Genomic DNA, 27972 nt, shown 5'->3' with positions numbered 1-27972 from the left:
GCTTGAAAGAAGATGATATGAGCTCTAGACATTTACAGTATGAAGAATAAACATTGTGTGCACAAATCAAAAGCAGAGGAAGATATTATACAGAGATTTGCTGTGATTACATTTGAGAAAGGGATGAGTACATGTTCATTTCTGCAGCTCTTTAATTTAATTATAGTGCACAGCTTGTTTAACTGTTTGCCGTGAATGTGGTCGAAACAATTTATTACATATCCACACATGACTTGAAGCTTAGAATGCATAAAATACTTTGAAAAGTATTATGAGACATTTTACTTCTTCATAAACTTAATTTCATTAATTTCAGAAATGTCAATTGAATATCCACATTATTATTAATATTTAAAGTATTTTCATTAAGTCTAATTATTGAGGAAGAATTTTAGCATTTACCTTTTTTTAAGTGTATAAGATAGTGACTAGTTGGCTTTAAAAAATGCTTTTTACCCAGCAACAGTATGAAAGAACAATTGCAAGCATATTATTTGACATTTTGATATTAATGGTACAACTGCAGGATGTCTAGCTCATTTCACACCTTTTATTTATATACTTCCTTTTGTCTGTATGCAAGGTAGAACTGCTTCTTAAGAAGAATGTGGTCAATTACAAAGAAATGTTTTTAGAGAGAAAAACAACTCCTAATATTGTTATTGTTATAAGCTTTCCTGTGTGAATTTGCTGTATAAAACTCATTGCATTTATCATCTCGGTGGAGAGGTTATTCACAGATCTGTATGAGAGGCTGCTCTCAGATCTGCATGATTATATCCTCCCCATGAGCATGTATAAAGGGACTCTGCTTGACCACACCTAACCTGAGTGAAGACTTTTCTTAGACAATTTCTTGGCGTCACGAACAGGATCACAAACCCCTGTGGAGAGGGAATTTTTCCTAACGAGTGAGCAACAACAGACCACAGTGCACACCATAAGAGGTAAGGGAGCCTTTTGAAATTCCCTGAGTGGTTGCTGTTGTCGCTTGATCGTAGAAGGAATTTTCCCAATTCAACAGGGTACGTGATCCGAGTTTTATTGTGTGGTCAGGTGGACTCTTAAGGAATTGGTGGGTTCGAGTCCCAGCAGGAATAGGTGGGTTCGAGTCACACAAAGTCCGGGTTAGAGTCCCGGCAGAGAATTTTTTTTAATTACGTTCATGAACTTTGAAGCTAGAGTAATAAGTGTAAGGGAAAATATTTATCAACCGAAAGAGGCGCCAGGGATAATAATAGATTTTTGCATATAGTAGAATATAAGTGTAAGTATACAAAAAAAATAGAGAAGAAAACTGCAGAATTATATTTTGAACTACGTGTATTACTTATAAGGAACTTATTAACATTTGTGTAGGAGACAAATGTATTTGGATCACTAACCCTCTGCTGTTTAAATAATATAGGCAGTTTCTTAGTAAATATGGGAAATAATCAGAGCTCTCAAAATGTGCCAGTACCTCAAAAGGGAACTTGCACATGATTTATATATGATAATTAGGGGGCCATAACTATGAAGGATCTTTGTAAGTGGTCAGAATGGACAGGGGAAAGTGGAATTAGGAAAAAGAGGTTTCCTGAAGATGGGATATATGACATCGATAAAATAGAAAGTTTAAGGGGAAAGTTAGAAGAGAAGGAGAAGAAAGGAAAGAAAGTGAATTGGAAAACTTATGTCATGGAAAGAGGAATCACAGAAATGATGGAAAGCTTAAAAAAAGGCTAGTCTTGAAAATAAAGAACAGCAAGCTGCAGCTAAAGTCATGGCCATGCGTACTAGAAAGAAAGTCTCCACCGAAATTAGAAAGAGGTCCGGAGCCAGAGTCTTTTTCCTTTGAGCACGATCATGATGACTGGAACCCTCACTATTATAAACCATATCGTCCACCTCCACAGGCTTCTCCCAGTGCACCTCCACCAGTCTATTCTGTTGGCAAATGGGGAGTTGTAATTGATCCTCCATCTGCAAACATGCGCTCACAAACGGGGCACTGTCAAATTCAACAATTGCAGCAACTTCCACCTGCACAATCAGACAGAGGACCGGTACCTGGTGCAGTGGGAGAACACCCACTGGGTTCTGGGTTTTCAGGGGCAAGTGGCTTTGTTCGTGAAATGCCAATGTGTGCTTTTCCAGGTCCAGAAGGAACTCCAGCATATGTACATCGACCTTCGTCTCCTAGTGAATTATTTGCATTACTCAAGTCTTTTCCAAAAGTGCCTGATGATCGTAAAGAATTTAAAAGAAAGTTAAGCCTTGTTATTGATTGTCATAAACCTAATTACAGTGACATAACCTTGTTGCTAGATCATATTGGTCCTAAAGTTTTCCAACGTCCTCTAAAAAGGAGGAGGCAGATTGGCCGATACATGACCCAAATGATGAAGGTGGCTTTGATGAGGCGGTGTGAATGAAAATAATTTCCTTAATGACTGACTTGATCAGTATTTGGTTCAGTTAAACAGTTATAGCTCTTTGAGGACATGATCATCAAGCCCCATAGCTCTAGATGAGATTTTAAAGTGCTAGGCTTCTCTTTGCTAGTATGCTCTCAGATGCTCTCTGTGTCTGACTGCTGTGAGCAGATGTTTTTTTCTGCAGCAACATATATCCTATGTATGGAAACATATATAGGATATATGCTATATATAGGCTGTTTAGACAGTGTAGACTGACTTTGAGACTCACTGCCAACTTCCCTTTATTAACCTGTCTGCCTTTGTTGTGAGTCATGTAAAGAGACAACCCTTGTTGAAATTGTCCTGTATCTATTATAGGAAAAGTATTGAGACCATTGATAGCTCACACTAAATAATTACTGTATGTCCTTACTGATTCGCTCTTGTGTCGTATTTATCATGTTAAATTAGCTTGTGTTTTGTTTTTGTGATTAAATTCTGATGACTCTTTGATCTGTTGTTAAAGCTGCTAAAGTGCCACCCTCGTGCTCTGCTCAACAAGCTGAATTGTTTGTTCCTACCCATGCATGTTGCTTAGAAAAAGAAAAATCTTTTAATATCTTTACAGACACATTATATGCTTATGACGTAGGGCACGATTTTGGCACTCTGTGGAAAGAACAAGGGTTTCTTACTTCAAATGACACCCTTATCTAGCATACAAGTCTAATTTCAAATCTGCTGACTGCTATACTCTCACCAGCTTCTACTGCAGTCGTGAAGTGCGAGGCACACACAGGAAGATCAGAAAGTGTTTTGTTGGAGCGCACTCAGACTCCTTCCTTAAGTGGCATGGCTGCTCTGCAGGCAGCTACTGATGAGAGGGAACGGGAGTCTTGGGTGGGCTCTGGTTGCTGTTATAATACTGCTAAGGGACTGTGGGTCTCCCACGACTGCCGCGTGGTGGCACCACGTTCTCTACTCCCATGGTTTGCCCGCCTGGCGCACGGTGTGGGCCATATGGGCAAAGGGGGGATGTGTCAGACAGTGCAAACTCAATGGTTTGCCCCTGGATTCACCAGTGTAGCAGAACAGCTGAGAAAACAATTTGTAATTTGTCAGCAGCATAACCCTGGAAAGGGTCCAAAAGTTGCTACCTCTGCACATCCTCCACCATGGTGACCTTTTGTACATACTGTATACATATTGATTTTGTACAGATGCCGAATTGTTGTGGGTACGAAAATGTGTTAGTGATTGTGGATATGTTTTTTTTAAATGGGCTGAGGCCTACCCTTGCAGAAAAGCTGATGCCACTAGTGTTGTAAAACTTTTAATGAGAGATGTGGTGTGTAGATTTGGGAACCCAGGGATGACTTCTAGAGACCGAGGAACTCATCTCACTGGATAAATCATGAAAGAAATGTGTAAGGCCTTACAAATAACACAGCACCTACACTGCCCATATCACCCTCAGTCTGCAGGAGCAATGGAGAGACAAAATAGAATCCTGAAAAACAAATTCGCTAAAATTTGCAAACAAACTGGCTTTAAATGGCCTGATGCACTGCCCATTGCATTGATGGACATGTGGTCATCCACGAACAGAAGAACTGGACTCTCGCCACATGAGGTCCCCATGGGCAGGCCTATGAGGCTGCCAGTATCTCCTCCCTGAACATTGAAGGAAATGGATATTCATCAAATGGATGATGCAATATTGTCCTTTTGCATTGGTCTAAATCGAGCTGTCAAGGCTTTTAATTCGCAGGTGCAAGCAGCGCAGGCTGAACCAACAACCGAAGACTGTCACTCCTTCCAGCCGGGTGATTTTCTCTACATCAAGGATCACCGACGAAAGAACACACTGCAACCTAGGTGGGAAGGCCCGTACCAGGAATGCAAATAATAGCACATTAAACTGTTCCCTGACTTGGGAACCACCACTGGCCAGATCAGGAGGCCCTGAAGCAGATGACACCAGTCCTGTGCCACCGGGAACATCGCAGGCCAGGAGTAGAGGCCCAGAAGAAGACGATGGGCGGAACGTGAATTAAGTACAGACTGAAAAGAAACTGCACACCCATGATAAGGGAGTGAACGGCATAAATACATTTTTAGCTCTGTCACATTTGTATGCGAGCAGAGAGAATCAGAGTTCGTGCTGGGTTTGCACAGCGGTGTCCAAAAAAAAACTGCTGTAGGGGGGTTACCCTTGGGAGTGATTCCCCTAGATGCAAATGGTTATTGTGGTTTGTTTGTTCATAAGATGTTTGGCAGGAACGGAACAAAGAGAAATTTTACAACTTCAGTTAGAATTGTTCTGCAAAATGGCACAGCTGAGGCAGGGGGACAATGTGTAGATTTTTCTAAGAGTTATTACCCAGCTGTTGACCTATCTTTTAAACCCCCTAAGATTATGCTGGGCTCCAGTCTACCCGTGCTGTAAGAACTAAAGGCACACGAGTTTTAGGAAATTCCAGCTGTCGATTTAATTTCACGAAGAATGTAATGAGTGAGAAAGAGGATGCCTCAATAACAAGTAGAGAAGTCACATTTCGATATGGTCCTGGTGACAATAAGACCTTTATGCTAACTAGCTTTAAAGAATCCACACCTCAGCCATCCCTACACGGTACTTTTTGGATTTGCGGGGAGCACTGGCTGCCTGAGGGATGGTCGAGATCATGTTATTTAGGATGTGGTGCCCCATATCAGGTTACAGAAAAAGCCCCTTCCAGTCTAAGCCTGTTTGCCAGAAAAAGAAGATCATGGAAACTAAAAGGTTCTTTGCTATTGCCTTTTCGCCATATGGAGGGGCAAAGCTGGTCCTTGAAGCTACAGTATAAATAAGGCTGATTCATTGGAGAGATTGGCAAGTGAGACGACCAAAGGTCTTCAATCAATAAATGTGGAATTGGTGGCACTGAGGACTGTTGCAATGCAGAATCATATGGCACTGGACTACCTTTTGGCTGCCCAGGGCGGTATGTGTGCTGTGATAGGCTCTGAGTGTTGCACCTATATTCCAGATGATTGTGAACATATCAACAACCTGGCTGAGAAGAAATATCTTAACTATAATCCTGATGATTTGGGAATTTGTAGTTGGATGAAGAATTTATTTGGACCCAAGGGTGCTACCCTAGTGCAGTATATTTTCTATGGGTTTGTGATTTTGGTTACCATGATTGTTAGTTCTGTGTTTAAAAAACTATGCTCACTACTGTATGTCTTATCAAAGTAACTAATCTTAAGCCTGTCCGAATATCTCCAACTCTGCTGCAACCTTATGAAAGTGAAGATGAAGATAAAGCATTTTTGGAAATGTGTGTTAAAGAGTGTAGTTGTCCTTAAAAGGACAAAAGGGGGGAATGAGGAAGAATTTTAGCATTTACCTTTTTTTTAAGTGTACAAGATAGTGACTAGTTGGCTTTAAAAAATGCTTTTTACCCAGCAACAGTATGAAAGAACAATTGCAAGCATATTATTTGACATTTTGATATTAATGGTACAACTGCAGGGTGTCTAGCTCATTTCACACCTTTTATTTATATACTTCCTTTTGTCTGTATGCAAGGTAGAACTGCTTCTTAAGAAGAATGATGTCAATTACAAATAAATGTTTGTAGAGAGAAAAACAACTCAATATGGAAACTTAGAATGAGCTTTCCTGTGTTAATTTGCTGTATAAAACTCATTGCATTTATCATCTCGGTGGAGAGGTTACTCACAGATCTGCATGATTATATCCTCCCCATGCGCGTGTATAAAGGGACTCGGCTTGACCATACCTAACCCGAGTGAAGACTTTTCTTCGACATTATGCATGTTTATATTCTATTCAAAATGTAATTATATTAAATACTAAAATTCTGTACTGCCCTCTAATGTAGTTGATGTCAAATGGCTGTAACATCTGATAATGTTCATTTGCCTGACAAAAGCAGAAGTGAAAAGTTTCAAATTTACTTCCTGTGAGCCCACTGTTGACTGTGCTCTTAAACATCCATTTGCTCTGTATCTTTTGAACTGCAGCCAAACATTTGGTCTGTTGTTTTTCAAGACTGAGAATATTAACAATGTAAGGATTGCCCATCACACACCAGGAGACCTTCAATTTATAATACCCCCAGCACAGAAATTCAAGCAAAGCATCCTGGAACAAAGTTAGGAGAACAATTAAGCATTTGGATAGACAATTTTTACTGTTTTTTTTCCCGGTACATCTCAAGTGCACTATTTGCACTATGTCCTGTTGCCTGTATTCTAACGTCTATTGTCTAAATTTATTGTCCATGTCTGTTTGTCATTTGTGCCTATTTGTTTCTTTTCTCTAACGTTACTGGGTACAGCCAAATGAGTAAGCATTCCAATACACTTGTTGTATATGGTAAGTAAATAAACCTTGAATCTTGAATTAGATAAGCAGGCTCCTGACTTGCTCAACCATTAAAGGTGCTTACTTAAAGTGCAGACTGAGTCCTATGGTCTAGACATCACTGATGCAGCCATGCGGCATTTCATTAGCCAGCAATGAGCAGGAAACTCCCTAGAGAGCATCAGGTCCAGAGCTGCACAACATTAGAGAGGGCGTCTTCGTCTTTTGGTGCCACAGCGACTTCCATGACTTGGCAGGCACTTGAAAACTCTCAGTCATGTCAGGGAGTTAAGAGGCGCTCTTTCCAGGCACACAAGAGAGACGGGTAAAGTGCCATAACCATGGCGAATGGCACGGAGAGGAGGGCATGAAGAAGGAGCAAGGACACAGGAACACAACTTTCGACTGTAAGCTGAGTGGATAAAACTTTTGGCAATTCCAAACTGGGAATGTACAGTACAAAACAAATACTTTTAAAGGAAAGGTTAAATAACAGGTGTAATGTTAATGGTTTACTGTTTTCCACCTTTTTGTGTCATTTTCAGACAAAACAAGAACATTTGACACAATATTCCTGCATACTTGAACCGCACACTGAAGGCTTAGTTACTTCATGAGGTGGTTTGCCAGAGATGTCTTATTCTTTCAAAGACAGTCAGAGGATCAAACCAACACTCAACAACAATAAATAAAGGCGAGGACCTTCTTTGGCACAATATCTTCAAGCACCAATCTGCAGCATCAGATGATAATGTTTGTAAGGCTTGATTGAGCCACCAAGCAGAAAATACGCTTGAGTAAATATTATGAATCCCCTGAGAAAGAGCTGAGTCAACTCATCCTCTAGGTAGGCATGGGGAGTCTGCTCTTCCCCCAGGTAGGCGTGAAGATCTGGATTCATTACTGCGTTTAATTCAATCATTACATGGAACTTCTTTTCGGTGCACATTAGAAGAAGGACTTATCCTATTTTTTAAAAGTCTAAACAGAACACGTTTTTGTTTTGTCAAGCTTTGTTAAAACACTGCTGGCAAACGCAGTCCCATCACGTCACCTCATCATGTCTGCCTCAGGCTGGTATCCACAGCTTGCTTGTTCAAGGCATCGAGAGCTGCCTGGGTCTCCTTCGGTCCATCTATGGAGCAGCTTGAGACAGCGTTGGCAACTTGGCAGAATTTTCTGAAAAGTATTTCCCTCAACAGTAAGTAAACCCAAGGGTCCAGAATCTGGTTCAGAGATGCCAGACGTATGGCGGTGAGATAGAAATTGCAAACCGCTTGGATTTCTGCACTGGGTGACAAGCTGAAGGCTGCTGTCTTGCACTGGTGCGAGGAGGTGTGGGTCGAGATCATTTTCAGCATCAGTATCTAAGAAAAAAACAATTAACAACAATTAAAATCCTGAAAAAACATAGAAAGGCCTCTTTTTCAGAAGTGGAATACACATTTATACGTAGTTCAGGTGGGTAGCTGCGTCAGCATGCGTAATTTACAAAGGAACAAGTAATAGGTTTATTCCATGCTGAAAAGAGAAGAGAGAAAACACGACGTTTCAGCTGTGAAGCCTTCACATCTGAAGAAGGCTTCACAGCTGAAACGTTGTGTTTTCTCTCTTCTCTTTCCAGCATGGAATACTTGTTCCTTTACAGACTACACATTTGTAATGCGGTTTTATGATTTTACACCTGCACACAAAAACAGTGTTACTAATACTAATCATAAGTAAAAATCTTGTTCTAAATTTGGTTTCAGTTCAAATACCTATTTATAGAATTGATACAACTAGTTGAAATCAAATCTATTACATTAAGTCTTGACCTGTTTGTTTTCTAAAAACTACCATCTGGCCTATGGAGTTTGAGTTACAATTCCATTTAAATTTTACTTAAAACCTTTATATCCATTTAAAGTGATATTTTGAATAGGATGCAGTACCCAATAGTAATTTATCTTGTCACCTTTTTAAGGATTAAGTGAAATTTTATCATCACATGTGGTGCACTTGAAGGGAAAAAAAACAAGTCATTAAGCTTTTAAAATTAGGCTTTTAACCACATTTTAAATCAATAGCACTGTGTAAGCAGTTGTTTATATTGACTTCAGAACTAAATGTTTTGCTTATATTTTAATCTTTTTATTTCCAATCTGAGTGGCAGTTCAGTGAAAATGACTCAATCCTTTTGCAAATACAACTCTAAGCGATAAAGAAAAAAAACGAGGTTGAAACTGAATAGAAAGGGATTTTCTGGAAGCACATAGTATCCAACAATAACACAAGCAAAACATTAGGTCACAGGTACTTATTAAAAATTAACCTCACATCAACACATTATACCACTATCACACACATATAAAAGGTTCTCCCTTTGTGCGTTAAATTATCTCTGTTGAAAACTGTACCCAGAGCACAGTTCGAGTGTTTGAAATTAATTGATTAACAAAATCAATCTACTTACTTGCTTTTAGCCTACAGTGTCCCATGGCTCTGTTGGCATGGTGTGTGAACACTAGATGAGTGTTTGTCTGCTCCTCTCCAGGGAACCTGTGTATGGTATTTGATTCAGCCAACACCTAATAATTTATTTAAAAATCTTCACTGCTTTTATATTGCATTCAAAATGCATGATCATAAGGGCTGCTGGACTGCACCAGTCTACAAAAAGCATTTTTTTCACCAATAACTTTTGAGAAGCTGGACAAAGCCAAAACCTGTGTTGATTGTATTTACTCAGGAAAATAGATGCAGAACCTTGCTGCATGAAAGACACGCACAGAAATTCTATACAGCTCACAGAAGGCAATTAACCTAATGGTGAGGATGTGAAAGCAAAAACAATACTGAATTCATTTAGTCAGCTGCAGTAGAGCCATCAATGAATACTCAAGAAAGAAATACAATCAAAGACCGTCTTCTGTGAGATCCCTGTCATTGTGATAGGAAAAAACAGAGTACTTTATCTTTTTGTCTCCTTAATGGTGAACCTCCCTGTCCTTCACCTGCAATGTTCTGTCATGTCACATTTCAATCAATCACTCTGTTGTCTTGTGAGCTTTGATGTATGTCAAGTTGTTTTTCACTCAAATGCTGACCCCCCAAGCATTTCACTGGTGAAATTGCATGATGGATTTGGCACTTGTCTGTTAGCCAACATATAAAAAAACTGCATATGAATACTCCTGTATGCATTAGTACGTAATCTGTAAGTTAAAATTCATACCTCTAACAATCTAGTTTATATACTGAATAAAAAAGAAACACATCACTTATAACTGCAACAAAATCACAAAGTAAAAGCCAAGAAAATGATTGCATATGAACTACTTAATACTGCTGATTTTATTTAAGGCTGATTTGTACATTTAATTTAAATTACAGCTGATTACTTAGTACTGCTGATTTTATTTAATGGATGTGATCTAAACAATTTAGTTATACAGATTAGTATTTGTCATCTTCGGCGTTGATCGACAGGAGGTCTATTTTGAAAACCACAGGCTAGCAGTGTGTGTGGCTTCACAAGCTGCACATCTGCAATGTACAGTATGCTTTGCATCAGGTTACAGATACTGCCTAATGGGATTCTGTACTATTCCTGTTGTACAGCCCAAAATTATGTGTTGATTCACTGGTCTCTGAGCCTTAGAAGCCACATAACATCCCAGTTCAGACTAAAAATGTTCAATTGGGCTAATATCACTTGCTCATCTTGTTACAAGGATGTTGCTACACAAGCAGCACGAGGACATATGGACATACTATGGATATGACCACAGAGAGGCTACAAAAACGAAATCCCAGGACTTGATTAATGTAGCAGTCAGGAAGCCATCAATCACTACAAGTGGAGTTCTGTAATGATGAGACACTCCTGTCCTGACCATTACACTCCGATCTTCACATGGAATGATCATTCCTTCCACAGACTGGCGCCACGCTCACTGACATGCATCTGGGTGGTATAAACAAAAGCTTGATTCTTCCCCCAGGGGGACTTGGCTCAATTGTTGGCAAGTCCACCTGAGGTGCTTTAGTCCAGCCTCCAAAATACAGGTAAAGAAAGCATTACTCTTACTATGAGCGTTACTCTTAATATTAGCTCCTTCCTGCTGTTTTCTATTCTTGCAACTGGCAAAGTCACCCAAGTGCATCACAGTCAGTCATGAATGATCAATTAATCAAAATGAGTAGCATGAGTACTCAAACGATATGTTTTTTTGAGGCACAGTCAATTTAACACATCAACCTTTGAAGTCAGACCAGTAATTAAGGAACATTGATTTATCTGAAGGGAAGCATTTATCCAATTTTTGGTTATACTATCTTTAGAATTGTAAAAAAATACCCATAATAATTTGTTGTAATTTTTCTGTGGAGCTACATTTTATATTTTTTTAGCTTGAGTTACACCTATAAATGCATCCTACACAACATCAGGCAAACTGATTTCAAAGACTAGAGATTATAGTAAAAGTCCTATCAAGTTCGGAGATGCGGAGGTGGTTTACAAATCCTGTTAGTACTGTATATGTTGTCTTAAACGCTCGCTAGTTCAAAATATTCAAAACACAGAAAGAATATATTGCTGGTCTGTGAGCAGCAAAATCAGCTTTAAGAACATTTACAAATGACAGCATGTAGCCTCTTTGGTAGTTTGTAGCTAATTGATCTCAGGATCTCGTCCTGTCATTTCTGTAAAGAAACCAGTATGTCAGTTTCAGCAACATGGCTGGGTAGCTTGTCCCACACTCCCACAACTCTTTGGGTAAAGAAGGGGCTCCTGTTCTCAGTTTTACTTAAAACGAAAGGAGCTGGATGTATTTCTTAGTATCTCTATATACTTGCAACTTACTCCCACCACATTCTTCAAGAAGGAATGCCTTAATTTCAGGTTGTGATGAGCTTGGTGGTGTGTGGGACAGAAATGCATCGTTCACCACTTCCACGGGTGGTTTGGTGGTTTGGCAACTTTTCTAGCTTGGGAAGGTGAATAATGGATTTCATCTGAGAGAAAAAAGCTTCCTTTCCATTTAAAGTAAAGATAGTATGTACAGTAACAATACCCCATTTCCATTTAAAATGTATTTTGCCACATTTTTTTGTAATTAAGCTTTAATGTTTGAGAAAAGTCTGCAATTCTCTGTTAATGGCATGAGGTGAAATACTGTGTAGCTGCCTCTGCACAACTTTAGAGGGTTTTCACTAAATGTTTTGTTAAATAAAAGCGGTACTCGCTTGTTTCTAATATGCCTTTGTCTTGTAAAAAGCTGCCTCTAAGGCCAATGTAAATGTTACTAATGTAATGGCCATGCTCAGATTATCTGTGGGGGAAAAAAGATTGGATTTGAAGAAAACAATCCACTTTAGAAACGCTTTGTATCTATAGAAACGCATTGATATAACTGCCCACAGAATTGTAAACTTGTAATGAAAGTGAGTTCTACTTACCAGTAAAGGGGACCAGCAGGTGAACAGCACGCACATAATCCCCATCAACTGGATAACAGTTTCCACAGTTAATCTCTCCCATTGCTTGCCTGACTGAGACGAGGCTGGCTTGGTTTTGCACCGGGACACTAATGCTTTGATGGTGACCACGTTGCAGGAGAAAGTCACAATCAACGAGAAAATCCCAAGAACCGCAAACGTGATAGAAAAAAACGTGTTGCCCGCAACATTACTGTCGCCTGTGCTGATGAAGCACCAGGTACCCGGCCACTGCAAAGTATACTGTCCGACTCCCGCGATGGGCAGAAGAGCGAAGAGAAACACGCTGCACCAAATAAAAGCTAATGCCAACTTTGTAAAGCTTGTTTTCATGTTATTCGAGTACCAATGCGGACTGGTAATGGCCAACGTCCTTTCAACTGCCATAGCGCTGGCTAAAAAAAGTGGACAGAGCCCAAACATTGTCATGCATACCCCAAAGAAAGCGCACAATCTTCCAGACGGGTCGACGCGGTACCATTTGAGATCTGCCCTGTACACAGATATGACAATGGGGCTCGTCAGAAGTTGCCCAAAAAGATCGGTCAGTGCCAAGGACCCTATGCAAAGAAGGAACGACTTTTTTTTCTTGTTTTCTCTCTTGCGGTAAGAAATGTAAACCAGCATGATAGCCAGTGAATTGCCAACCATTCCCGTTATCATCATAGTTATGGGGAACGCGACCGAAACCGACCCGCATTCGGGATTTTTACTGCCGTTTACTTCACGCATAGTCTTTGAGATGTTGGGGTCCCACATCGCACCCGACGAAGAATTTCCCAAGGTGTCGACAGAATCACAGCCGTCAGAAGTCATGGTTTTACAGCACATGCAGCGGCAGACACAGGTAGCTGCTCCCATAGGCGACGCATAGCAAATTCATTGAACTTTCTGCACGAACACGCACTGCACCTCTGGATTGGAGATCCTTATAACCACAAGGAGGCGGGTCCATCTGAAGTCATTGTGATACTGCGCTGACCTACTGTAAGTAACAGAATGTGCTACAATTAATTTCCCCTACGTCTCAGCCAACCTGAATTATTAAAATAAGAAAAGCTAGAAACGAGAGCCCATTCAGTCTCTTTAATCGGTTTGATCACGTAATTTGGTTTTGGTGATGTTGGCCGTAAACTGCAGAAATTCAGTAACCGGAACGTAAGCATTGAAACAGGTAGAAGACATGGTTAACACACCTGCTCGCCATTATCGCTTTATTCAAAAAGACAGACTGGAGAGTATACGATAATGAGATCTCAAGTGTGTTTCCTAGGTCAAAAGAATTACGCATTTACGGTTTAAAAAGCAATACCAGTACCCAACAGCTACCACCACCAAAAGAGGAGCTTCTGTTCTCTTAACCATACAAAAAAAACGTAATTTCCGATGTCAATTTTTAACTTTCTGGCCAGAGAATAGTAATGTTAAACTCATTTAATTCACGAAACGCATACAACTCGAAACAGCAATAATTTATCTTCGCAGCTTGTTTTCCTTGCGATTTTCCATAGATTGTAGTGCCTTTTGGTGGTTTATAACGTGGGTTTTTAACTTGCAACTCTAAAGGCCTCCAGTGTAAATAAAAAACAATCAGGTGCCACCTTGAGTTAATGTTTGGTATGACAGATCAGTTAATAAAATTGAATCAAGGACGGATGAAATTGCATCTCCATTAGTCTGTTTTAAAAAAAATGTTTTGTCGTTTTAACCTAACATTTGTTATATCAAAGATTATTATAATTATAAAAACGAAGTGGAATAGAAAACAGTTAACCCTACCAAGCTTTTAGATTAGAAATTACAGGAAGACGATCTTAACGGACAAAGAAAATAGACACATGTAAGCATAAACGCGTTCTTCCACGTTCAATAGTCCATCTTTTAATCGCTTCTTCCAATTCAAAGTCATGAGGGAGGCAGAGTCTATCCGAGCAAGCATCACATCAATTTCCCTACCGGATTAATAAAGTATTATCTCTATCTCTCTCTATCCCTTGGCATGATAAGGAAAAGTCCATTGCAGACCACACAGCTTTTTTTCTGGCCCCACACAGGGAAACCAATTAACCTACCAGTATGATTTGGAGTGCAGGAGAAAAACACACAGAAACACTGGGAGAACACACACAGAAACACTGGGAGAACATACCAACTCCACACAGATAGCACCCCACTTCCAAAATGGAACCCAGGGACCCAACACCGTGCCATTCTAGTCCATTCAAGATGCGAACCAAACGATTCGTACAGGAGCAGGTTCAGGTCAGGGAAAGCACTAGTTATGTGCAGAGTCTTAAGAAGATTCTAACATTTGAGAGAGGGGGATAAAAGGCCAGGAGGACATTCTGTAGTCAGTTGTCCTGCTCCAACTAAAAAGCACATCAATTCACTTCTGATGGGAACTTCAAAAACAGCGATTTCTTTCCAAGAAGGAAATTAGACCTTAACGATCACGGGCAAGTACAGCAGGACATTTGCTCACATCACTTTCCTTCTTGGTTCTCAAAGGAAAAGGGAAGAAATTTTCTCAAGAAATCCATCGACGTGAATGAGATGAACACGGATGTATAACCAAATCCCAGGAAGGCCTACTGTAGACACTTTGACATCAATAGTAACACTGCAGACCAGGTCTGATAACATCCACAATGTGAAGATGTTGCCGTCTTGAATAAGGCAGAAGGTGGCATTAGTATGTTATTAACCGCAAACACCTTAACTACGGTAATGGGCTGATCCAGTGTTAAGTTTTTTTAAAACTTATTTCCACTAGATGTCAGCTCTCTACCGATCAGTAAATATTAAAAGGCCGCTTACCCTGGATGATTTTAAAGTGAATACTTGCTTAAAATAATCACCCTAGCTGTTCTTCGATACTAACACAAATGTTTGTGTTTATCTTGTATGCGTGTGGTATTCACAAACTTCCAAAGTCTTTCCACAGGCACTTCTAATCAACATTAATACATACTCACTTTGCTAAAACCTCATCCTAGAAAAAAAGTCATGATTATTGGGTAAAAACTTGCCTAGTTCTGTATGGTATCAAAATGTAATCATTACCAAATGGGGAAGAGTGATGGCACTACCTACTGTAGGTCCTGAAGCCATGTTATGGCATGTCTAACTGGGCCTTATCACATCACCCACTGCCTGTGGTTTGCGAAACTGAAGCAACACAGTAGCTCCTTTTCATTTTTGCTCCAAAGGCCTCTTGTGAGAGTGGCCTCAGAATGGAATGTCTGCACTTTTCACTCAATAAACCAAAGTTAAGAAAGAAACCCACAGATTCTGTTTAAAACATCACGGAGGCATAGCAGTGCCACATAACAACTTAAAGGCAAGAAAAGCACAAAGCACGATTGCTGACAGATTTTATTTACATTTTGCTTACAATTCCACTTTAATTCGATGAACTGAAAAACTAAGTTAATTCATATTCTATTACTGCCGTCATTAAAAAAAAAAAGACATCTGCAATTTAGCATTACCCAAACACAAAATACAGTGACTGCAGTTACAAAATATAGGGGTAAACCAACCAAATTAAATGGCCTCACGTTACAGAAAGCCTTCTGGCCCACTAAATTAGACCTTGGTGGAAATCAAAGAACAAAAAAGTACCAAGTTAAAATAGAGACTGCACTTACTCAATATTAGCTGTACTACATTTTATTTGGAATTACATTTAATATTCACAGTCCTATTACTTATTTCCAGGGAAAAAGAAGAAAATACTCTGAGCAGTATTAAAAATGCAACAAAACCTCTGGGACCCATACCATTTGTCACATTTTTAATGCGTCTCAGAATCATAAACATACCAGGTTTATTAAATACTAATAAGAGTCTGAGTTGCTTTATTTTATTTGATGGCTCCCGAAATTCAAAAGTGGGATTCACAGTTCATTTGCTTGAATGCCAAAATTTCAAAGTAAATAAAAAATACTTACCTTTAAGAACTCATACAATATGAAGACTAAAGTTCCAGAAAATGGATTCCCAGGTTAAAATTCCACAGAATTTAAATTTAATGATGACCAAAGGTGGAATAATTTACTAATTGGTCACTAAGAGTACCAAAAGACCACAGAAATTTAGATGCAATAGCCCTGGTGTTTTGTGACATGTGACTTTGAAATTGCAGTACTCTGGCTACTAACGATTTAAAAGACTGAATGTTAAATTTCTTATTGGTACTATTAAACATATAGGCAGAATGCATGCCACTTTAATTTAGGCCACAGAGAAAACCAAAATATTAACAGAAGTACTGTTTAGCTTTATTTCCCTATGCTTTTAGTAACACAAAAATATGGAGCTATGAGAAGATAGCAAAGCAAAACAGGATCCTTAAAAAAGAAGTGTGTGGGATATGGCTTAAAACATTACTGAGTAGACGGATAACAGCATAACAAGCAGTTTTTTCTAAGAAAGCCTGGACAAACATGCCACTTATGTAGTCAAAAAAGAATATTCAGCACATACTGCCAGGTAAGACAGTTTAGCTATAAACAGAATCAATAGTTCACCTGTATCTTTAAAACACACCATGCACTTTTGCCTTAAATCTACCAGTTTTAAAAATGGTTGATTTGAACTTATTTCTTTTTTGAACTTGATGACTGGGAGCCAGAGTGTGAGGATCCAGAGGATGATCCGCGCCGTCTGAAAAGACAAAAGGAAACCGTGGAAACCTGTGAGTGCTGAGAAGGTTCAGATCTAGCTCTGCTGATTACAAACATTTCAAAGCATACTTCCTTTGTTCTAATTTCTTATATCCATTTAAAAAATGATGCTGTAAAATGAAAGATTTTTTAAAACCCTTTTTAGTGGTGTTTGAAAGAACAAACGAACATTGGCCAATGCCTTTTGGGATGTTTAATCTTTCCGTTTTGACCTGTTTGCACAATATGACATTTCTATCGTGTGGAAAACATACACCTATTTTATTCTACAGAAACCCAAACCTTTCTGACGAACGAGATCTTGAACGTCTTTTTTTTCTCTCGCCAGATGAGGATGATCTGGAACGGCTTCGTTTCTTGCCTCTCTCAGGGGAGGATGAGGATGGAGAACTCGAGCGAGATCTCTTCCTTGGAGATGAAGACCCCTTGCGAGACCTGGAGCTGGATCTTGGGAGGTTAAGGGAATAAATCAGATTTATTCAGATTAGTATGAAAGAAAATAGTTTGTTATCTCTTTCCAGTGCTCAGTCAAAACAGCTTTACAACAACATCAGGAAGGAAATAAAAAAAACAGTATTTTCTGTGCAAAATGCATATATCCCTTGATGCATTTCTTTCACAGCTAGCATGTAAAATGAATGTTTTCCTAACTTGTAAAGTCTGAAGCAAAAACCACTGGTTGCTGTGAAAAGTTACTTGAGGTTGATTTAAAAAAAAATTGTGGTAGACAGAGGTCCAAACTTCCAGGAATAAATCTGGCAGTATGAGCTTCGAATCATCTTGAGTGAACCATGAGTCTGTCATTGGAATTAGAGATGTTCCTTCACTAGCTTCTGGTCAGAATGTCACAATGGAGACTGAAGGTGATTTTCTTCCGCTTTCGCTTCGCTGGTGCCAGTCTATGTACACATTCCACAAAGGTTTAAGACGGCAATAGTTCTCCGCCGCCTTTGCCTCATCACATACACTCTCGCTAGAGGAGAGCATGTCACCTAATTCACCTGGATTTCGACCTGCGTGATCGCGCACGATCTCTGGAACTTGAGCGAGTCCTTGATCTGGAGCTGGAGGAGCTTCGTGATCGGGACCTGAAAAAAGGACAACATCTTTCCAATACTTAACACACTGCAGAAGTGAATTACACTGTGTAAGGCACAGAGAATACCAGATATCTGCAAATAAGAATAGACCAAGTCACTCAAATTCAAGTGTTATATCCTTTTGTAAATGGACATTAAATCGGTTATTCCAAAGCATTTTTAATAAATGGAAAATAAAAATAAAAATTTATGATAAAACATTCATACAAAGAATGAAAATCCACACATTCAAAATTAATCTAGTTGCCGTTTGGAAAAACGACTGGAAAACGTGATATTCTGACCCAGCAGTAATAACACCACCCACAGCCTGGCCCATTAAAAGCAGAAAAATGAATCCCACAGGTGAACGTGAACTCAGACTCGCGTTTTTTTACCAATGTATCAGAAAACAAAATGACCAGAACACAGCAGACTGGAGTCGGAAAGTGTAAATTCAGTTTTACATTGTCAAAAAGGGTGCCGACACAAATATAATTTCTAAGCATACATACAAACACACAAATGACGTTGGGTGCACAGTTTTACGGCAGTTTCTCAGAGCACTGGTGTTCTCACTACTGCAGAAGAAATGCATTTAAAGAGGAATGTTATTTTAAAGAAAGTTGAACTGATACTGACATTTTGCCTGGAGTTACCCTTGACCTGTACCCGTTTACCTGGACCTGGACCGCGAGCTGGAGCGAGAGGAACGGGAGGAAGACCGCGAGGAGTCCGAGCGGCTGTTCTTCTTCGCCTCCTGCTTTGCGTCATCATCACTGGCATCCAGGTCGTATTTGGAAAGGTCTGCATCTTCGTCATCATCCTCATCATCATCCTCATCATCCTGCACAGAGAGAAAACGCTGGATAAGACCAACATCTTCAAAGTGTCATCCAAACGCCTTTTTACCAATGAATGCTTCCGCCCAGCATTTGAAACACTTCGATGATCTGGTGGCTTAAATCAAACGTCAGAAGTCTAAACTGTGCACAATCATTGTATCCTACCTCTTTTCCAAAATAGTTTAAGAATGTAGAGAAAACAAAACTAAAGATTTAATGATATTGGCATTCTATGTATTCTCTGCATACAATACAGAACAGAACTACGAGATGGTTCCAGAAGGAAAGTCTTGGAAAGTTTACAGTAAAATAATTATCTTCTTACATCAAGTTTGTATTTTGAAAGGTCACCCTCCTCGTCGTCTTCATCATCCTCATCTTCTTCATCATTCTCTTCCCCCGCTAGCTCCTTCTCCTTGTCTTTTAGAATAGATGTAGCCCCGACGGTCTTTCCACGGTATTTTTTCTTCTTACGGCCAAACTATTGGGTTAAAGCAAGAAGTTTAGTATGGAACATGCGAGAAGCAGTACATGGACAGACAGCAGTCCACAGTGGCCCTCCTTCCGTGTGAAAAATCATTTAAAGAAAAAAAATGAATGAGCAGAGCTGGAGTTCACTATCTTACACAACGCTCACTGTGAGAAAACGTTTGCTCAATTAGAGTAGTACATGGGGTTCCCGCTTAGCATAACCTCAATTTTACACCGCTGACTTTTTGCAACCATGGACATAAAAATTCTACCCTCCACCAACCAACAAAAAAATTCCACCAACTTCACCCTAAAAACACAGAGGGTGAAAAAAAATGGCAACTATCTAGTAAAACTGTTGCAAAATATAATATAAAAAATCATCACTGATATATATTACTGTATTATTTTATAACTTTGTGTATTTTTAAATTTAAATTTTAAGAATAAGAATGGTTTAAAACTATTCAGCATTCAAACAAGCTTAATCTCTCTCAGAAACAAAATCTCTCTTTCACACACACAAGCTTAAAAGCACACGTAAAATCTCTCTCATTCATTGTTAATTTTCAAATTATAATTGTTTCTAAAACATTTCAAACAAGGTTAAATTACATTCGAGTGCTCGTCTTTACAGATCAATACAGTAATCATTCTGTTTACACACAGAAAATGTGAATGTAACTGATTGTATCCTTACATCATATTGACCTGGTCCCTAGTACCGTTGAAATACATTGATCCTTATGGAGAAATATGTCGTACTTCACATTCTCCAGGAAATATTTCCTTCCTCCCAGTCCCCATTAGCTACTATTTCCACTATTTCATATGGGAAATAAATGGGAACTTAATGTCCCCTTTTCAGGTTTCCATTAAGGACGTAACTTCCTACCTGACCTCTAATAAAAATCAGATGCCTTTAACTTCAAATACACATGCTAATTCTGTCCAGGTTCTCTCTTTTTAAGTCCCCAAAGGAAGTTACTCTTTAGGAACAAATTGGTAAACACTTTCTGAAAACAAACATTACATTGAATTCTGTAGTGGACACCAATTTAAATTAAGCTAAGACACAAAAGGTCACAATAAAGCTTTTTAACTTTGTAACGTCCCAAAAAACAAGCTAATTTTAATCGAATACACAACAGAAGAGTAGAAAACTTCAAAATCCCACGTAAATAAGGAATTTTACTTTCTTTATTGGTAAATGCAGTCTCACTTTCTTAACCAAAATAAAGCGAAAATAAACTAAAATCTAATCAGAAAAATATTGTGCATATAAACATGTAATATATATTATAAATACATACCTCATCATATTCACCATCAGATTCTTCACGCTCAATATACTCTACATTCTCTCTCTCATTAAATCCTCCCCCATATCCTGTTTCACAAAAAAGAAAGGATGCGTTTACAAATACAATTCTGGGAGCAACATAGGTCCTTGAAAAGAAGATACTAAGGAAAACGAAAAAAAAAAATAATTTGCTTTTGCAATGACAGTATATAAATCATACTGATTCCACACCAGTAATGTTCACAGCGTTTATAAATACAAGTTGAAATCAATGTAAAACATTTTATAAATACTACCTCGCATTAATGAAGTGAAAAGGGCAATCAGTCAAGAAGTTATAACAACCACATAACTTTTACATTTAAGTTAATGCCTTTACAGCTCCTGTTTTATACAAAATGTATCATAAGAAGTAAAAACTACTAGAATAAACATCATGTTTATTGTGAGGATGGGGTCAGCCAGGGCTTTCCTTGAAATAAAAAAGGACACTGCTATAAACTGAAAAGAGATCCTTACCTGTTCTTTCCTCCAGCTTAGCATATTTGGGAGTGTTACACATATTACATTCTGACCTTCGGGCCCAATTCACATTACCGCAACTGGGAAAATAGAGCAGAAGGGTGACTGTGAAACATAAGCATTTGTTTCTCTTATACAGTGCTGACAACATGGTTGTTATGCCAAAATAAAGCATCTTCATCAACCTTCTGATTGTTAGAATCAATACAATCTTCATTTTTTTCCATTGATTCTTGAATCACTGTTGGTCATATGACTGAGTGCAAAGTATTATATCTAAAACATACTGGTAGCCCAAAAGGTGCCTCTTTATGCAAGAATGTTATTGAAAACGTATATTGTAATGTACTAAAAACACTTAACATCTCTTAAACATAGGCTAAACAGGAACATGCTATATATATAATAAATAGGCCTATCAATAAAATCCATAAGACTTAATTATAAATGATAAGCATAAATACTACTGTTATGCAACCTGTCCTCTTTGCCTAACTGGGAACAACTGACTTGAAACTGAATAGTGATGATTCAAACAGACTGAACAAGTGAGGAGCACTAATAAAAAGCAATAATGTACAGTTATAATTCTAATTGGCAGCTTAATTACCCACATGCCATTTTCTGTTTGCCACAGACTAATGGATTGAATCTGGCATGATAACGAGATAAAGCTCTTGTTTGAATATGAATCAAAAGATTTAAAACCAATCTTTGATTTTCAAGTAGAGTAAGTACAGGTAAGTGTGTGCAAAGAAACTTTCATACAATAAATAACTGATCTGCAAATAATGTCCAGATAACTGAAGATCACTGGGATGTCTCCATTATCAGTGAGCAAGAAGAAGATGAATATTGAATATTGGTGGGGAGAAGCAATGTTAACATTGCACAATTCTGCTGTATTGAGTTCACACGCTCACATTACCTGATTAATGGGAGGCTTTTATTCCTTCTATATTAAAAAAAAGTTCATGCAACCAACACCAATATATACAAGTATACTTTACATTGGTCTGTCAGATATTATTATGGATGTAGGTAAACTGGCTAATACAATCAAAATGGTTTTATTTTTATAAACGTACAACGTTTGTAGCAGGGAATATTACAGTATCCACACTTACTCTATGTCGAATCCATGTAAATCATAGATTATGTGTACATACAAACAGTGGTCAATAAATTTAGAAATTACATCCCTGATGAAAAATTTAAATTACACACCTGATGAATCATTATAGTGTGCCAAATAATTTCAATAATAATTATTGCCTTGGCAATCACAGATCAAGAAAAGAAATGCTTCCAGTAGAGAAACACCTACGTTTTACACTGCCAGTCGTTAGCGCTGAAGAGACCACGACTCTTTTCAGCAAGCGTCTTCCCTATTTCTGTGCCTCCTGCCTTCATCATTTTGGCTTCTGTTGTTTTTTCTGGTAAAAACAATATAAAAAGATAAGAACAGACATGAACCCCGCAAAAATGTACTCCATTACATCTAAAAAAACCCAAATTGAAACAATTTACTCATCTACTGCAAACATTACATGTTAATTCATGATATCACTTCATCTTTTCTCGAACTATGGCCACGTACCAGAAAACCCCCAAAATGCACTAGATAGCCTCATCACAGTCACTCACAAGCACAGTTAAACAACAGACAATAAAACAATTTTGTCACAGTTTCACATTTTGGTGATCATTACTGCAGTTCATTCCTGCCTTATTGGTCTCATTATGTGATAAATTAAACCTTCCAACGTGTTTTTGCAACAACATTTGCAGGTTTTGCACAAGAACAAAGGGGAGCTGGAAGAGCTGGAAGGTCTGCACAGTGCCTAAACTCTCCCAGCGCCCAATACATCTCTTTAAAAAGATCATGAATTTATGTTTGGTCCTGAAGTCTTATAGCTTCCAGTAAATAACTGACTACTCTGTTAGAGCACTACAACAAAGTGACTCTGCTGTGCAATAGTCACACAAACCGCGCAGTCAAGTAATTGCTACACCAACTCTTTAAAAGGATTTGTCAATAACAGATTAATTGTGAAGCAAGACTTGACACTTTTCACTTTTATTTCAGCACCCTGATTTCAGCAACAGACAAATTAGTGATACTGTCTTGTGCATTTTCTGAAAAAACAGAAACATAGACCTTGTCTGTTAATTTTAAAAAAGCTTAATTTAACACTATAGGTCATAGGGATAGAGCAAATCACACATAATAAAAAGGGCTTTTAATCTGCTGCATTTTTATGGTGGTTGAAAGCCGTTTCACCACGGTGTATGAAATTCTGTGCTATATTTATAATTAAAAAAAAACACAAAACTTAAGCAAATAGCATCAATGCATGCAGAAAAACGGCATACAGGTTAAATAAGTGTCGATACATCAAGCAGTGCAACTGTGCCAAAAACACTACACAGACTGCAAAAGAAGATCAAGCTCACTGAGCAATTAACAATTTGGCAAGCATCACTTCCTTTAAGTGATATTTGTCAGTTTTAAACAGTTTTCCCAGAGCTGAGAATGAGAGTGATAATCCCTTGAATTTATCCCTGATGACATCACTGCATACCACTGGTTAAAATATTAAATTGCCCACACAAGGTTTCCCACACAGAGCCAAGAAATTGTTACTAAAACTACTTTTACAGAATACGCTCCCCTTTTCAAATTAGGAAAGTGCATTCCTTCTGATGTGTGCTTATGCCTCGAAAAGTAGTGGGGAACTGTATTTTGTAACAGATATTTACATTTTGCAGAGGATTTATGGGAACTTAATAGCACAAGAAAGACATGAGTCAAAGATCATAGTAAGGGTATGCATTCTTGATTTTGACAAGTAACCAAATGTGTCCTTCAAAATCCATTCATTCAACATGATATACTGCATCAGTATTTACAAAGTAAAAACTACAGGAATCAATTACAACATATACTATTTGGTCATTAAACCAGCGGACAAAGGAGGCGCTGTTGTGGTGTGGCGAAAAGACCTTTATATTAATGAAGCCTCCAGGCAACTAACCGACACTTCTGCTTACCGTCCTCTCAAACAGGATCCTACCACTGACTACCACCATCTCCCTTCTTATCAGCAGCAAGGAACTCACCCAGGAGGCGAACCGGCTCATCGTTGAACAACCCCAGGTTTACCTCCTCCCCAAAATCCACAAACCCGACACCCCTGGATTCCCCATCGTCTCAGCACACAACTCTCCGACTACTCACATCTCGGCCTTTCTCGACAGCCTGATGAGGCCGCTGGTTTAAAGGCTCCCTTCATATATCAAGGACACTCCAACTTTTTAACAATTTCCAGTTTCAGGCATTTTTACAATGGATATCACATCTCTCTACAACGTCATTCCCCACAATGATGGTCTTACAGCCTTAAAGCATACACTGGCTGGACAAACGCACCGTGCTCGATTCACCCACAGCGGATCTCCCCAGCTTGTTCGCCTTGCAGAATTGGTACTCACACTCAATGCCTTCTTATTCAATAACCTTTTTTACCAGCAGGTTAGTAGAGTTGCCATGGGCACCAGAGTGGGACCCAGCTATGCCAACATTTTGGTTGGCTGGGGAGAAGAAAGCTTCTTCACTTCCTAAACTGGCTTTGTCCCCGACCTCTACAAGCGATACATCAATGACTGCATCAGTGCTGCCACATGCTCTAATGACCAGTTAGAGCACCTCCTGCATCACTTCACCAAATTCCACCCGTCCCTCAAATATACAGTTAACATATCTTCCACGACTCTTCCGTTTCTAGACATAAACCTATCTATTAACAATCCCCGACTCTCTACTTCAGTCTATTACAAACCCACAGATTCACACAGTTATCTCCTGTACAGCTCATTTCACCCCAAATAGACTAAAAACTCTCTCCCTTTTTCACAGTTCGTTAGGCTACGACGACTCTGCAGTAATGACATGGATTTCCAGAACCAAGCACTCAAAATGCACTCCTTTTTTCCCCCATTAACAAAGGATACCCCACCCATGTAACTGACAGGGTCCTCATCCGAGCCAAAACCAGCCCTCGGACCATCAACTCGATCAGGAACCCACAGCCTAATAACCGCATTCCTTTGGTACTTCCCTACCACCCTCTCCCAGCTTTCTCCCGCTACTTTACCTTTGCCTACTGCCCTGTCTCTCTCACACCTGAAGAAGGCTCCACGGCCGAAACGTTGTGTTCTCTTTCTTCTTTTTTTCAGCATGGAATAAACCTATAACTTGTTCCTTTGCACCCTACGCATGCTGACACAGCTACCCACCCGAATTAATAAGGTCATGCTGGCACTTGTTCATTTAATTTTTAAAATGTTATAGTGATATGCTTCAAGGATTCACACCTAGTTGGGACAATTAAGAGTTTCCCTAAGAAGAAAAAAGAAAAAAAAAACTTACCTCTACCACATCTGTTACAGTTTGTTCTCCTAGCAAAGTTCACATTTCCACACCTTCAAACAACAAAAACAGTATTTTATAATTTCCTGACATTTGTACTGATGTCTAATCCTAGTTTCATTGGTGAATCCATTCAACAAATGCATCTTAATGCATCCATTAAAACTGGAACCACAAACCTTGACAGCTTCCACTTTCATTACACAAAAAATAACTTCTGCTGCAAGGCAAAGATGTACTAGGTAATCCTTTTCAAAAGCTTTGACATAATGTATAATTAATTACATATGAAGCACGGATATAAGTTATGAAGCATTGTTTTCGCAAGCAAAAGATGGCAAATTTTATCTTGAATACTATGTTGTGACATAGGAAGTGTTGGGAAATTATAGTGGAATCAGCTCAATAATTCTGCTCAAAATGTACTGCTTGTTGCACTGTGCTGATTCAGCAAAGAAATTATATCTATATTTTTAGAAAAACTGATTCCTCCTGGAGAGATCCTGGAGATTGCAAGTGGACTAACTAAGCTCAGATATTATAGGGAGTACCATACTTATGCCAGCAAGATCAAGATGCAAGAAACGTCGCTGCTTCTTGCTCAGATGAATCGAAATTAAAAACATCATCACTAACAGATTGCAAGGGTGTACCAAATATATTATTTAAATATTATACTGAATATTTGCTTGACACTGAGTGCCAAAACATTTTCAGACTTAATACAGTCTTTAACTCTGTTAAAGGAAAGGCCCATGTTAAATTTCTTCCAGGTTTCTGTAATACAAACTTATTCATAATTGCTTTAAGAAAAGGTTTGGGACAACAGCACACATGATACACATAAACCTGAAAGGAGAAAACAAAGAAAAGTACAACAAACCAACCCACCTAAAACCAGTAGTGATACTACAATATTCAATAAAAACAGATTGATAAAAGATAGCACTTCAAGTTCCACAGATTTAGTGGTTGGTGCACACAAGACGTCCCCAACACCCTTTGTGCTAGAGCCTGGTCTTCAGTACAGTAAAGCCCAAATCAGCAGAATGCACTATATTTAAAGCAAGAAGCACTTGAATTATTCTGGTGCCGGACTACTCCATGTCTGTCCGACGTTATGTGCATAATGAGCGATTATAATCAAAGACTTTGTTACCATCACATTTTTTTTTAAATAACGATTAATCTAACGCCTTCCAATAATGTTACTGACGATAAATTTTAATCACTAAACACAGCATTCAAATAATAATGATTTTCACATTTCAGCCCCGATTGTGATTACTATCGAGGCAACGGCGGATACTTATCATACTTTTTTATGATTTTGTTAAGAGAAACGATAAGAAAACTATACAAGCAATGTCCGCATAACCAAGACCACACGTTGGGTAGCAGCGGTATGTTATTATGCACAAATTAAAAATTAGTCGTGCACCTGCTACGGGCTGCAAAAATTGGTAATTAAGTTATGGTATGAGAATAATACCAAATGAGCATGTAGCATGAGGCAAAGTACTAACAGAATATTCATTTCACACAGTCGTGCGGGCCTACGGCCTGAGTCACGTAGTCAAGCCTGCGAAACCCTTTCCGTTTTTTTCCCTCTGAATTATTAAAAACTTAAACCCGCTCATGCTGAAAATAACGCACTTGTAAGGCGTCTTTAAAAACATACATTTACATCAATTTTATTTAAACGCTCACTTTTTATCTGGGCAAATCCAGTCACCATCGCTCACGCGAAAGCTCTTTCCCGACATCTTGGGCTCCATTTAGCTGGCTTTTAAGGTCCGGATTGAACTGAATTATAAAACATGTACACGCAAATTAGTTGTGTGAAATTAGCTTCAGACACGACATGCAAAATTACATACGGATATATGTAAATCCAGCAAATAATTTAAAGCTTCTGAAAACATTTTCCGTGACTATTACATAAACCACAGGCACTTACGAAGACAGTTGAAGAGGGGGCTTAATGGGTAGCTTCTTAGATCAAGGTTTCGCGCCATCTATCGACATGGAGGTCAAAGGCTAGAGAGAAAGGACGTAATATTTTGTTGTTTTGACCTTATGTAGATCTCTCTCTCTAGGCAATGAATGATACGGTGATAGGGAGACTACTGGATTGGACATCTCCAGTATTTCAATTCAGCATCTGCTGCTGTCACATTTCATCTTTGCGTTTTTGAGATTCACACAAAATCTGTACACACGTTTACATCGCCTGGCCTTTTTTTCGCCATTGCAAAAAAGATTCATTGAAAAATAACCCACAGTACATCACAATTTGATTTTTATGTTTTCAAAAAAACGTACAAAATTAAGATGAGTAATTACCCGTTAACAATAAATAGGT

At 38.7% G+C, this 27972-nt stretch overlaps 2 protein-coding genes and 1 long non-coding RNA gene across 3 annotated transcripts; 1 reads left to right on the top strand and 2 right to left on the bottom strand.

The window, feature by feature from the left end:
• Window positions 1-385: 385 nt before the first annotated feature.
• LOC148652436 (uncharacterized) lies at window positions 386-17730 on the top strand. The gene is made up of 3 exons (XR_015925320.1): window positions 386-3220; window positions 3285-16966; window positions 17284-17730. It is a non-coding gene; the product is annotated as an uncharacterized LOC148652436 (long non-coding RNA).
• ptger3 (prostaglandin E receptor 3 (subtype EP3)) lies at window positions 7676-13128 on the bottom strand. Its single transcript, XM_088599144.1, has 2 exons — window positions 12229-13128; window positions 7676-8150 (listed from the first exon to the last, which is right to left on the bottom strand). The coding sequence occupies exons 1-2, from the start codon at window positions 13126-13128 to the stop codon at window positions 7842-7844; spliced, it is 1209 nt and encodes a 402-aa protein (XP_088455270.1). The 3' UTR covers window positions 7676-7841.
• Window positions 15625-27435, bottom strand: zranb2 (zinc finger, RAN-binding domain containing 2). The gene is made up of 10 exons (XM_088599145.1): window positions 27318-27435; window positions 25608-25660; window positions 22503-22611; window positions 21173-21255; window positions 20664-20740; window positions 19205-19360; window positions 18715-18881; window positions 17957-18043; window positions 17238-17402; window positions 15625-16935 (listed from the first exon to the last, which is right to left on the bottom strand). The coding sequence occupies exons 1-10, from the start codon at window positions 27383-27385 to the stop codon at window positions 16869-16871; spliced, it is 1032 nt and encodes a 343-aa protein (XP_088455271.1). The 5' UTR covers window positions 27386-27435; the 3' UTR covers window positions 15625-16868.
• Between the last annotated feature and the right edge of the window lie 537 nt (window positions 27436-27972).

Source organism: Lepisosteus platostomus, chromosome 11 (assembly GCF_059453375.1).
Source record: "Lepisosteus platostomus isolate fLepPlt1 chromosome 11, fLepPlt1.hap1, whole genome shotgun sequence".
In the NCBI taxonomy this organism is placed as follows: Eukaryota; Metazoa; Chordata; class Actinopteri; order Semionotiformes; family Lepisosteidae; genus Lepisosteus; species Lepisosteus platostomus.
The sequence above is the reverse complement of the archived record's forward strand: the minus strand, read 5'-3'. Positions and strand labels throughout refer to the sequence as shown.

What these genes read in the sequence shown, in the direction of transcription:
- ptger3 (XM_088599144.1), bottom strand. Translation starts at nt 13,128, where the DNA reads ATGGGAGCAGCTACCTGTGTCTGCCGCTGCATGTGCTGTAAAACCATG. An exon ending in CCTGCTGGTCCCCTTTACTG is followed by an intron (nt 8,151 to 12,228) that starts GTAAGTAGAACT and finishes TTTTTTTCTTAG; the next exon opens with ATACTGATGCTGAAAATGAT.
- zranb2 (XM_088599145.1), bottom strand. Translation starts at nt 27,385, where the DNA reads ATGGAGCCCAAGATGTCGGGAAAGAGCTTTCGCGTGAGCGATGGTGAC. An exon ending in CTGTAACAGATGTGGTAGAG is followed by an intron (nt 22,612 to 25,607) that starts GTAAGTTTTTTT and finishes TGTTTTTACCAG; the next exon opens with AAAAAACAACAGAAGCCAAA. An exon ending in CTGATGGTGAATATGATGAG is followed by an intron (nt 19,361 to 20,663) that starts GTATGTATTTAT and finishes TTAACCCAATAG; the next exon opens with TTTGGCCGTAAGAAGAAAAA.